Source organism: Bidens hawaiensis, unplaced genomic scaffold, assembly GCF_021521415.1.
Source record: "Bidens hawaiensis isolate Kalapana, Puna unplaced genomic scaffold, B.hawaiensis_p1.1 tig00004868_1, whole genome shotgun sequence".
Lineage (NCBI taxonomy): Eukaryota > Viridiplantae > Streptophyta > Magnoliopsida > Asterales > Asteraceae > Bidens > Bidens hawaiensis.
Window position 1 is genome coordinate 404,822 of NW_027491307.1, and position 12,325 is coordinate 417,146.

The 12,325-nt window shown below is 33.2% G+C and overlaps 1 protein-coding gene across 5 annotated transcripts; it reads left to right on the plus strand.

Moving 5' to 3' along the window:
- Positions 1–9,519: 9,519 nt before the first annotated feature.
- Positions 9,520–11,808, plus strand: LOC143628308 (sulfhydryl oxidase 2-like). Of its 5 annotated transcripts, none has more exons than XR_013152728.1 (4): positions 9,520–10,828; positions 10,929–11,115; positions 11,196–11,281; positions 11,700–11,808. XR_013152728.1 is itself a non-coding variant. In XM_077097937.1 (4 exons), exons 1-4 carry the CDS (start codon positions 10,802–10,804, stop codon positions 11,709–11,711), a joined length of 291 nt encoding a protein of 96 aa, XP_076954052.1. In that variant the 5' UTR covers positions 9,520–10,801; the 3' UTR covers positions 11,712–11,808. The 5 variants fall into 5 exon arrangements, 2 of the variants coding, with proteins under 2 accessions (XP_076954052.1, XP_076954051.1); XM_077097937.1 differs by having other exon boundaries at positions 10,934–11,115; positions 11,212–11,281; XM_077097936.1 differs by having other exon boundaries at positions 10,934–11,115; positions 11,212–11,281; positions 11,715–11,808.
- Positions 11,809–12,325: the final 517 nt, after the last annotated feature.

A 12,325-nucleotide genomic window follows, 5' to 3' on the forward strand; every position in this document is an offset into this window, starting at 1 on the left:
ATTGTATCCCCTGGGGTCCGTTTCTTACTGGTATTGAGATGCGCGCGAGGGAGGAACAATGTATGACTAACAGCGGATTTTGATTATGTCAATAATGAACTTGTACGATGTGCAGTAGTGATCAAGTTTAATGACTTTTGGTTTGCTCTAAAATCTTTAGAAATACTCATGTTTATAAATACCCAGATAATTAAGCCGAATAAAGACTCACAGTGTCCGGAAACCGGATGCAACCCATTAATACAGGATTTAAGGACATAAAGCCATACACCATTGAAGCGTTAACCATAAACTAAATGAAATTTACTTTGAATTTTTGTTTTGGGTGATCAGACAAACATAAGGCTTGAGTATGACAGACTATTACATTTCTAACTTCATTACCGAGATTTTGGAAGAGATTAAGACCTCTTTCAATTTGGCAGTTCTTTATGTTTATATCATATACTTAACCTTAACAGTTTGTTTAAGACCTATCAATGCATTAATGCAATTAAGCACTCATCTTTTTAAGCTTATTTCTTTCTGGATATGGGGCTAGATGGTGAATGTACTATCAATACTCTTTTTGCTTCATAACTCATTTTTTAGGAGCATTTAAATTCAGTCGCCCTTGTCACTTTCAGTTTATAGATAAGTGGCTATCCTATAAATCTACAAGTAGATATCAGGACGAAACATGCAAACATGTTCCACAAACATAAATAACCAACATAATTTTTAGCAAAAGAATTAAATAAAAACACCCAATAGTCGCCCCAGTTACTTTCCATATTCAGGTTAATGGCTATCCCGAATATCTACAAGTAAATATCAGGACCAAACATATACATGTATATGTCCTTTAAATTGAGTAACTGGCATAATTTTAAGCGAAAGAGTGCAAAAAATGTTTTTAGATTTTTGAAATATTTGAATGTTTTTGGTTTTTCTCTATACAAACAAAAATCACAATAACTTTGTATTTTCAAATTTTTAAGGTTTTTGGATTTTCTCTATACAAACTGAAATCACAATAGTTTTGTATTTTTCCATTTTTCCCCTAAAACCCAAAATCATAAAATAATCAAACCAAAGTAAACAAAACAAAATCAAAATGATAATTATCCAAGCTTAAGGATTTCAGCAAGAATTTTCGATCCATTTAAACCAAGCAAAAAGGGGAAGCACGTTTAATCAAAAGCTTTGGTAAACATATCAGTTTTCTGAAAATTTGTGTGCAACTTTTCAAGATCAATTAATTTATTTTCAAAATAATCACGGATAAAATGATATCGAATTTCGAGATGCTTTATCTTAGAGTGATGCACGGGGTTCTTTGTGATATTAATAGCAGCAGAGTTATCAATAATGATGGGAGTAGTAATGAACTTCAAACCGTAATCCTGCAAGTATTGCGGATCCAAAGAACCTGTGAACAAAAAATCAAGGCTGCCACATACTCTGCTTCTGCGGTTGAAGTGGAGACCGTTGTCTGCTTCTTACACTGCCAGGAAACAAGCTGGCTTCCTAGAAATTGACAAACCGCTGTAGTAGATTTGAAATTGATCTTGCATCATCCATAATCAGAATCGAAAAATGCAGTGAGTTCAAAGCTATCATCCTTGGGATACCATAACCCTGTTTCTGGCAGTTATCTTGAATTGGTTCAAGACGTCATTCACATATTTTATCTGATGAATAAAAATTCCAGAGTCAGACTGATGAACCTGCAACCCTAAGAAGAAATTAATCTCCCCCATCGAGTCATTTCAAATTTTGTCTGCATCGACTTCTGAAACTCCTTACAGAGCTTGTCGTTTGTAGAATCAAATTTAATGTCATCGACATATATCTGGACAAGGAGCAAATCATCACCAACATTCTTATAAAAGAGAGTACAATCCACAGTTCCTCGTTTGAAGCCATTATCAGTTAAATGGTCAGCAAGTGTGCTGTACCAAGCTCTCGGGGGTTGGTGTTGACCATAAAAAGCCTTGTTCAATCGATAAACACGGTCTGGATAATCTGGCTCTTCAAAACTAGGAGCCTGCAACACAAATACCTCTTCATTAAGTTCCCCATTGAGAAACACACTCTTGACATGCATTTGATAAACTTTTAAAATACTTGAATGATGCATAGGCCAAAAATATTTGTATAGCCTCCAATTGAGCAACTGGAGCATATACTTCCGTGTAGTCTATGCCTTCTTGCTGATGAAATCCTTGCACAACCAAACGTGCTTTATTTCTGACAATTTCCCCACGATCATCCTTCTTGCATTTAAATATCCAATTTTGTTGGAATAGGTTTCTTAACTCTAACAGGCTTGTCAATGAGATCCCAAACACCCAGTCCATTAAACTGTTGCAACTCTTCTTGCATTACCTCTACCCATGAACTATTTTCAAGCACCATACGAACACTCGTTGGTTTCATTTGAGACAGAAAGCAAGTGTATTTTGCGAGATTCATGATTCCCAATGAGTGCATATCGGCATATGCACACAATACATTAACATCACTTGAAGTAGCAATCTAATGACGTGTTTGCACACCAACATCAAGATCACCAATGATGTTGTCCTGAGGATGATACGTGTGAATCCTAAGGGTCAGATTCTCAGGCAAAACAACATTATCAGTTAAATTAGTTAGATTCTCTTTAGCATCATGAGACGATTCACCAATCTCATGACATTCAGGAAATGGAGTTGAAAAAGTAGCAACAAAATGACCATAATATGACGAAATAGAGATAACATCAGACGTATCAGGAAGATTATCTAGTGGAACATCATCATAATTTGAAACTGAAGGCCTTGGTGTTATAACTTGATCTTTTAAGTAAGAACGCACCAAGTCTTCATCACGTTGATCAACTATTGGAGTAAATGGATTAAATAAACTTTCATAGTCAAACATCTAATCAGGCCCTTTGCCAGCAGGAGGTGTTGTGTATCGTTGACAATAAATATGGTACCACTCTTCAACACAACCCGAAGTAAAATTGAAGACTCGTTTCTAAGGTGGTGTATAACCCAGGAAATAACCTTCAATTGTTTTTCCTCGAATTTCCCCGCCTCTCTTTTCAACATGGTGCAATGACACCTAAATTCTAAAAATTTAAATTATGTTTACGATTGTTCAGAAGCTCATAACTTGTCTTTTGCAACTTTTTCACAGTCAGAACACGATTAAGCGTGTAGCAAACAGTATTCATCGCCTCATTCCAAAATTGGACAAGAAGCTTAGAATCTGCATGCATCGTTCGTGCAGCTTAAATCAGTTTTCAGTTCTTTCTTTCAACAGCACCATTCTATTGAGGTACATATGGAGCACTATATTCTCGATGAATTCCTTTTTGAATGCAAAAGAAATCCAATACAGTGTTTTTGAACTACGTACCATTATCACTTTGAATACGTCTTACTTTGTGTTTATACAGTGATTCGATCTTTGATTAGATTTTGCACAAGAATTGGTGTCTGATCTTTTGATCTCATAAATAATACCCATTAATATCTTGAATAGTCATCCGTGACAACTAGACAATACCAATCTCTAGTAATACTCGCACGATTCACAGGACCAAACATAATCCATATAAAGTCGTTCCAGAGGAGTATCAATGGAATTAACTAACTTAGACGGGTGTGACAACTTTTTCTGTTTGCTCTTTTTGCATGCAACACAATGATCGGTAAGTTTGAAGTGTTTCAGGGAAACCCCATCAACCAAATCATTTGTCATCAGATAATTCGTCTTTCTAACATGAATGTGACCCATACACCTATGTCACAGAATCGAGCCTTTCTCAGTTACTTTTGAGACAAAACACGTTTCAACAGAAGTAGATACCTTAGTATTCAAATTCATCACATAAATATCATTTGATCGAGGAGATCTCATAAAAACCATGTCTTCTGGAATGACATATCCTGGTTTAAGTATTATACACTTCTTGTCTGTAAATACCGTGGTATATTTTTATCACAAATTTGAGACACGTTCAACATATTGTGATCCACTTTATCACAATAATTAACTTTCTCAATGCAATACGACCATTTGAACATCTCCTTCTTTTGTAATCATTCCCCAGAATTACCGCAAAAGCTACACACCCTCCTTGAATATTCTTGACATTTGTTAAGAGGTTGATGTTGCCGGTAATATGACGAGAGCATCCACTATCCATAATCTAGTTTTCACCATATATAGTCTTGGATAACCTCTGCACACATAGGTAAAATGATTAGTTCAAAAAGGCAGCCCATGCCTCAGTCTTGGGCACCTTTTTAATTTCACTTGAAGAGTAAATTTTGATTGAATCCAAATGCGGTTTAGCTGCTTGTGAATAAGTCATAGTCCTTTTCGACTTTCGTCTCAAATTTGCAGCTTGAACTACATTTGTATTCACATTCTTACAAATTGGTTCGATAGGAACAAATTTGGCTTTTAAATTACTCGAGATCTCACCAACATGAACCACTTTGCGTGGATTCATATTTGAAAACATGATGTGAGTCTCATCATCAAAAGAAATAGGTCTTTTCATAATTTATTTAACCAAAGGAACGGGTTTGGATTGTTCCTTGATGAAAGGATGCATATTCTGTGATTTCATCATTCCACAGTTTCTTACAACATGACCACGCTCACCACATAAAAAGCAAGTTCTTATATCAACAAACGTACGTTGTGGTTTAACAAAAACTGTTTCAACCAAAGGTTGATGAGACATACCAGAAACATGGATTTTGTTCAAATCATTAAACATAACAGATCTCTTTTTCATGAAAAAATAAAGATTTGAACAATCAGAAAACTTTGTAACGTGTCAATTCCTGTGGAATTAACAAATTTAACTTTCTTTACAGAGTTTGACAGTTTTTTTCTTTAATCAATGGATCTGTTGTGTTTGATACTTTTGATTTAGAAAAATCATACTCAAGGTCTTATACTTTTGAAGTTTCATTGTTAACGACACTCTCTATCAACACTAGTTTGATTAAATTAAGACGAATATCTTTCTCAGTGAACACCTTGCTAAGACCTTTTAACTTAAACACACGACTAGCGTTTTCATTAAAAGAAGTTGGATTAATGAAACGTATCAAATCCTCATCAGAAATCTTTTGTTTAACTGATTTCTTTGTCTTAGCCTTTGAAGGTTTTGGCAAATTTACTTTAAATGTACTTGAACCATACACAGTTTCCTCAAATTCATGAGGTTCACATAAAATGTGATTTGAACGTGGAATGTTCTGATTTTTATGTACAATTTCAGGTTCAACAACATCCTCAATGATTACATTCTCAACAAAAACTTTGTTACTTTGAATATGATGTTCTTGGGTTGAATTTTGAACAGTGACTTTTTCTTGTTTAGGTTTCTCCTCATGAATTACAGGTTCAGAAACGATTTCTTCTTTTCCTGCAAACCGATTTTGGGAATAATCATCATGAAACAGTGGAGGAACTTCAACAAATCCTAAACTTTTTGTAAAACCTTTTTGTTTACCAGATACTTCAATTATTTCATTCAACTAAAAGGATGAGTTTCTAAATTTTTCCATTTTGCTTTTCAACTCTAGAACTTCATTTTCAAGCTCGGTTAGTTTAGATCTATGTTTGAAAATTTCTTGAAATTGTTTACCATTAATGGTCATTTTCACTGAAAGTTCTGTTTTCAAATCACGATTTCTTATAGACAATCACTACAACAAAAAGGGCTTTTTAGGACCTTTTGTGTGGTACGCTTGTAAAATAGGGTCCTAAAATCTATTTAACAGGACACATGAAAATTTGGGGTCCTTTTACAATATACGCTACAGAACCGGTGTCCTAAAAAGTTATTTAATAGAATGGATGATTCTTTGGGGTCCTATTATCATATAACTTAATAAGACACTTATAATGTAAATCCTAATAAAGTAATCTATAAGACATGTAGTTGTTGGTGTCCCATTATGTGTTAATGTAATAGGACACTTTATCACTGAAGGTCTTATTATAACATAACTTAATAGGACACTTTGTAGTTAAGTCATAAATGTTCGGTGTTATAGGACCCTTTCTAGTCGAAGTCATATCAGAACATAACTTAATAGGACATTTTACACTATGGTCATATAACTTTAACCTTTATAAGACGCATAATCATTGTGGTGTCATTATAATACACTTTAATAGAACATTTGATATTTTAGTCATAAAACATCTGGTTTATAGGACGCTTATTCGCTAGAGTTTTATTATAACATAAGTTAACAGGACACTTGACACTTGAGTCTTATAACTTTAACCTTTATAGGACGCTTAATCATTGTGGTGTTATTATAATACACCGTAATAGGACACTTGATATTGTAGTCATAAAATATATGTCTTATAGGACGCTTATTCGCTAGAGTTTATTATAACATAACTTTACAGGACACTTGACACTTGAGTCTTATAACTTTAACCTTTATAGGACGCTTAATCATTGTGGTGTTATTATAATACACCGTAATAGGACACTTGATATTGTAGTCATAAAATATATGTTTTATAGGATGCTTATTCGCCAGAGTTTTATTATAACATAACTTAATATGACACTTGATACTTGGGTCTTATAAATTAATCGTTACATGACGTTTAACCATTTTGGTGTTATTGTAATACACCGTAATCGGAAACTTGATATATGAGTTATAGAACATCAGTTTTATAGTACGCTTATTCGCAAGAATTTCATTGTAACATAACTTATTGTGACACTTGACACTTGAGTTTTATAACTTTTAACTTTATAAGACTCTTAATCATTATGGTATTATTATAATATAATGTAATAGGATACTTTATATTTAATTCATTAAACATCACTTTTATATCACTACAAATAAAATGTCATTTAGTGGCACGCAATTAACTTAGTTACCCTTCATTAAAAACCGAAAACTTATTAAAAAAACCGAAATCCCAATAAAAACCGAGAACTCAAGTGTTGACCGAGAACTCATAAGTTGACTGAAAACTCATAAGTGTTGACCGATAACTCATAATTTAACCAAGAACTCATTACTGGAATTGAGAACTCATTAAAAAACCGAAAACCAAAACTTTTCAAAACTAAATTAGTTATTGTTAACTAATTAAATGATATGTCTAAAGATGATGTATTTTATATATCTATAATATATATAAACGAATACATAAAAATCTTAGGTGTCGCGATGTGGTCGCTCCCCCTTTTTTGGAGCCACCAGATTTGCTTCATTCTTAAATGGTGACTTCTCATTAATTTAACCTGGTTTTGACCCGTTTAAGATTTAAATTTCGCGGGTCATGATTCTACCAAACTCATATACACTTAGGGGGTGTTTGGCCTAGCTTATATTTTTGTGCTTATGATTATATCTTTTTGAAGCTTATAGCTTATTTTATATCATTTGATAAGCCCTTTTTAAGTGTTTGGATTAGCTTATATTCTACAAGTTGGTTATACATCTTAATAAGTTGTTAAATCCATCATTTTTAATTTGTTATAGTAATAAGTTATTTCAATATTATTAATCCATCACTATTTGAAAGAAAATGAGTAATTAACCCCCTTATTAAACAAATAAGCTTCTTCAAATAAACTAAATAACCATCTTCAAATAAGCTTCTACAAATTAGCTTATATAAGCTTAAGATAAAAAAGCTAAACCAAACATCAAATAAAGCTTATTTTATAAAAAAAAGCCCAAAAAGCTAGGCCAAACACCCCCTTAAATGGGTCAAAACACTTGCTTAATCCTTTCTTCTCTACACATACATACGATGGCCATCATCAAACACCTTATATCCCAAATCATTGTCGCGGTCTTTTGTTATCCCAATCCCAAATCTTTGCTCGCCATCTTCTGCAATCAAAGACAGCCTTCATCGTTGCCTCTTTCAAGCATTATTGCTCGATTTCGAACCCTACAATATAACCCCAAATTAACAAAACCCTAGACCTCAATTCCGGGTTAATAACCCTAGACCTCAATTCCGGCCAAAACTCTGTAACCATGGAGGTAAGTGTTTGTTTGTTACCGTGCTTATCTTATCCAGAATTAAACTCGAAATATATGAAATATACATAATTAAAGAACACACTGTTTTAAGCACACAAGGTGTTTGTTAAAATGCCACAAAGAATAAATTATGAGATTAATTTAATATAAGTAGAATTAAATGAGTGTAGTCGTGACTAATCTGATAAAGATTTTAAATACTTTTGGTTTAACGATATGCTGCTGTCCAGAGTGCACAGTTTCGGGTCAGGGGTTGTTAAACGTCTTTCATTCCTTGTCCAGATAGAGTGTCTCCATGGAAAATGGCTTCATTACGTCATCATTTCTCTGCTTTTTACTGTTCGGAGTTCGTTGTTTGTGTGAATCGGTTCCAGGAATGTACGTATTCGGCGGCTCATTAGTCGACGCTGAAAACAATAATTACTTGCCTCTGCCTGCTGGCAGAGCTGACTTTCCTCACAACGCCGTAGATTTTCCCACTGGAGAAGCCACTGGACGGTTCAGTAACGGAAAAAATGCAGTGGATTTTCTAGGTAAGTTTCGTTTTTCTGATGCAGTTAACTATTTAGGAAATTTGAGGATAATTAATATAGGTTGAGTATTTGAGTTTCAATATGTGTTTAATTTGTATTTGACAGCGGAAAAGGTGTGATTACCATCGGCACCAGCTTTTTGCCTCCTGCCATTAATACGATTCCGGTGCATAAACAAAACGTTTTGCCTCCGTCTCCCGATTCCTCTGTTCTTACTAGAGTTATAAGGTAGTTACAAAAGTCGAATACATCCATTATTATTGTCAATTGTTTTTAATGTTACTAACGATTTTTTTACGTTATCGATTCTTGTAGATGTGGTCAAATTATGAGACGAGATGATTAGCACAAGTTGTCGGCTGCTCAGACTTTCTGCCCGTGTATGCAATGTGCTGCTAGATTCTTTCTTAAGGTTGGTTTTGTTTCTCAAACTTGAAATATATGAAACGTACATAATTAAATAACACACTTTGATTTGTTATTTAGTAATCAAATATTTTAAGTAATAGTATTTTGTCATATTTGTGCTTAATTATGTTGATGTCAATCGTGTTTTTAATGCATTAAACTTAAAATATGATAATGATAAAACTTAAATATGTGGCAGGTTGTTAAGTTTCAGATTCACGACTTGCATATGCACATGTGAAGATTAATCCAAAAGATGCTGCCAAGGTATTTTGTTTCCTAATTACTAGATATTATTATTACTTTTTTTAGTTAGTTGTTTGCTTCGTAATTACTAATATCTGATTTGATATTTTTTTATATTAATTATAGGTATCCAAAGGAAATCTGTATCACAGTGCCACATTCGGAGAAATAGAAATATACCGATCTTACTTGCATGCTTCTAAGAAAGGTCAGTATATTGTTGTAAATTATACAAGAAAACAATATGAAGTAAATATAAAAACTAAATGGGTCAACATGAAGGAATCATGGAATTTAACCTCAGGGCCCATTAGCTTGAATGGGAACCGACCAATCATTTACTTGGTATACGAACCATCGCTAATGGTGGCTCTGAGTTCACTTGGTTTGAAATGAAAATAAAAGTTTATTGTGAATACTTGCAATTTATAATATTGATATAATTTCATGACTAAAGGTTTGAAATTCAACTTATGTTCCTGGTTTTATAAATTTGGGTCTAAACTGTCTTAAGCGGATATTGTTTTAGGAAATGTGTAGTATGTGTAACTTGCAAGTTGTCAAAGGTATATGAAACTTAGATATCAAAGTAGGCTGGTGACTGGTCAGACATGTTGGTTGGTTTTAGGCTAATACCGAACCTTTGTCTTTTGAGTTTTTAACTTTTTTATAAATGTTAAGTTTGGTTTGGATCGGTTTTAGGCTAAAACTTAACCATATACCGAAACATTGGTTTAGGAGTTTTTGAAAACTGTTCAGTTCGGTTTGGATCGGTTTTTGGTTAAAACCGAAACTTTGGTTTTCAAGTTTTTGAATTTTTGAAAAGTGTTTCGGTTTGGATTGGGTTTTAGGTTAAACCGAACAAAAAACCGAGACTTTGGTTTGTGAGCTTTTTAAAACTGTTCAGGTTTTTGGTTGTCAGTTGAGCTTGAAAGTGTTGGGTGTAACTCATTTTGTTAATAAATAACTAATTGACTATTAAACATTTGGGGAGTTACAGTTTTATTAAATTCTTATAAATTACTTCAAAATAAAAAGTGAAAATGTGTACATTCGGTTTGGTCCTTCAGGTTTCTATTACATGCAAAACCAAAACCGAACCGTAAGTTCGATTTCAACAATAACATTAAACCAAACCGTCAATTTTTATTTCGGTTACGGATGGATCTTTATGGCTTTATGGACACCCGTAACTCGATTGCATGTGTATGGGATTCAAGAAGAAAGATGAAGGACCATACAGTTGTAGAGATCTGTAGGCTGTCTACACCTTAAATGAAAATGCATCTTACTTTATATGGCTAAAAGCTTCTATTTTTTGGATACGTGGATACAATACAATTCAGCTCATTTTGGTTCTCAAATGTCCATATGTATAACTCTAATTTTAGTTATTATTAAACTTTGCAGTTGTCCCGCGTGCAGAAATTTTAAGGTACGTATATTTTTCATTCACAAGGGCAACATGTATTTATTGAGCCACTTATCGTTTTAGCTTTATTTTTGCAGCCTCAGTATGAAAAGGTTGCTAGGCTTCTTAATGGAGCCAGTGTTGTTCATCCACGGACTATATTTATGACACGAGTAGATTGTGCGAATAAGGTAACATTACTAAGTTTTGTTTTCATCCTTTCTTTTGAATGTGACATTTTTATTGTTTTATGGGTTTGCAACCAATTCATCTTTTAATCATGTTTGGCAGCACAGGTAAATACTAAGCTCTGCGATCGGTTCTCTGTTAGTTTCTACCAGGCACCATATTGGGGTCCACCTTCTAAGTTCGTTTGTGGTGGATGGGATGGAAAAGATGAAAAAAGTGACATTCGCCCTATTGATGATGAAAGAACTGCTGAGCGGTTGCTTAAATGGATTAATAAAATATTAGGAAGGTATGATTGTTAGAGATAAATATATTATATTAAAATGGGAATTAAAGGTTATTAATTGATACATCTGCTTGATTTTGTAGTTTGTTTATAATATAGCTCATATAACCTTGAAGACAAGAAATTTGAAGATGATCACCTTCATTCAAACGTCTCAGACCCTGGACAGGTTTGTTAAAAGATATATTTACAATTTGAAGTTACATTTTGTAAGAGTTATTCACCCATTTTTTTGTGAGGTAGATTGCAACATGTTCTTCATTAAAGTCTACATAAGTGAAGTCTACATAAGTCAAACTTTGAAACATAAATACATTTGATGTTCATTAAAGTCAACATGGGTCAAAGTCAAGCTTTGAAATCTAAATACATGCTATGCCATACGATCCCATGACACAAAAATGAGTTAAAAATCAAAGCTACAAATAAAAAGAATATTGAGATTTGACTTGGTCTCAATAAAACTTCAAACTGCAAAGCTATATTATTACAATAACAGTCTTAACTTTTTATGTCGTAATGCTTCTTTGGTTGTACATAATGCTTCTTTTGATTATACATGAAATATAGATTTTCTTTAATTACAGCCGAGGTTGTAGCAGGTTCAGCTGCATGGCTTGGTAGAGGCCTTTCGTGTGTTTGTTTTCAGAGTTGAGAAGATGATTCTCGCCACTCTTTTGATATGACTCCTACACATGTCAACGAGACCTACTGGAATCGATTACAGAATACTTTGTGATTTATATGTTTGATATTTAGACTAAATTTGACAATTATTAGACATTTGTGTTTAAACATTTGGAATGTGTTCAGAAGAATATTAAACTTTTTATTGAAATGATGATATTATAATTTCTACATTTTATAGTTTTATTTTCATTTTTATTAACATGATAAGACATCTGTAGCATTTACCTTGATGTGACATTTTAGCGACACATGATAGTGCCAAAAAGCCAATTTTAATAGCTGTATGTTTCACCCAACTCAAGCATGAATATTGAAAAACTAGATTCGAAACATTCATCATTTCATAGAAAACTATACGCAAAAAACAATAGTTGCTCACTGATAAGACCCTCTGTTAATCTAAAATAAATACAAATTGAAAAAGTGCATAAAAGTAACTAACTAATAAAAATCATGAAGCAGCTTCAAATAGATCTTCATCTCCATTTAAAACTAAGGTATTATTGTCGACAACAGTCCCATT

What these genes read in the sequence shown, in the direction of transcription:
- LOC143628308 (XM_077097936.1), top strand. Translation starts at nt 10,802, where the DNA reads ATGACACGAGTAGATTGTGCGAATAAG. An exon ending in ATTAATAAAATATTAGGAAG is followed by an intron (nt 11,116 to 11,211) that starts GTATGATTGTTA and finishes TTTATAATATAG; the next exon opens with CTCATATAACCTTGAAGACA. An exon ending in ACGTCTCAGACCCTGGACAG is followed by an intron (nt 11,282 to 11,714) that starts GTTTGTTAAAAG and finishes AGGTTGTAGCAG; the next exon opens with GTTCAGCTGCATGGCTTGGT.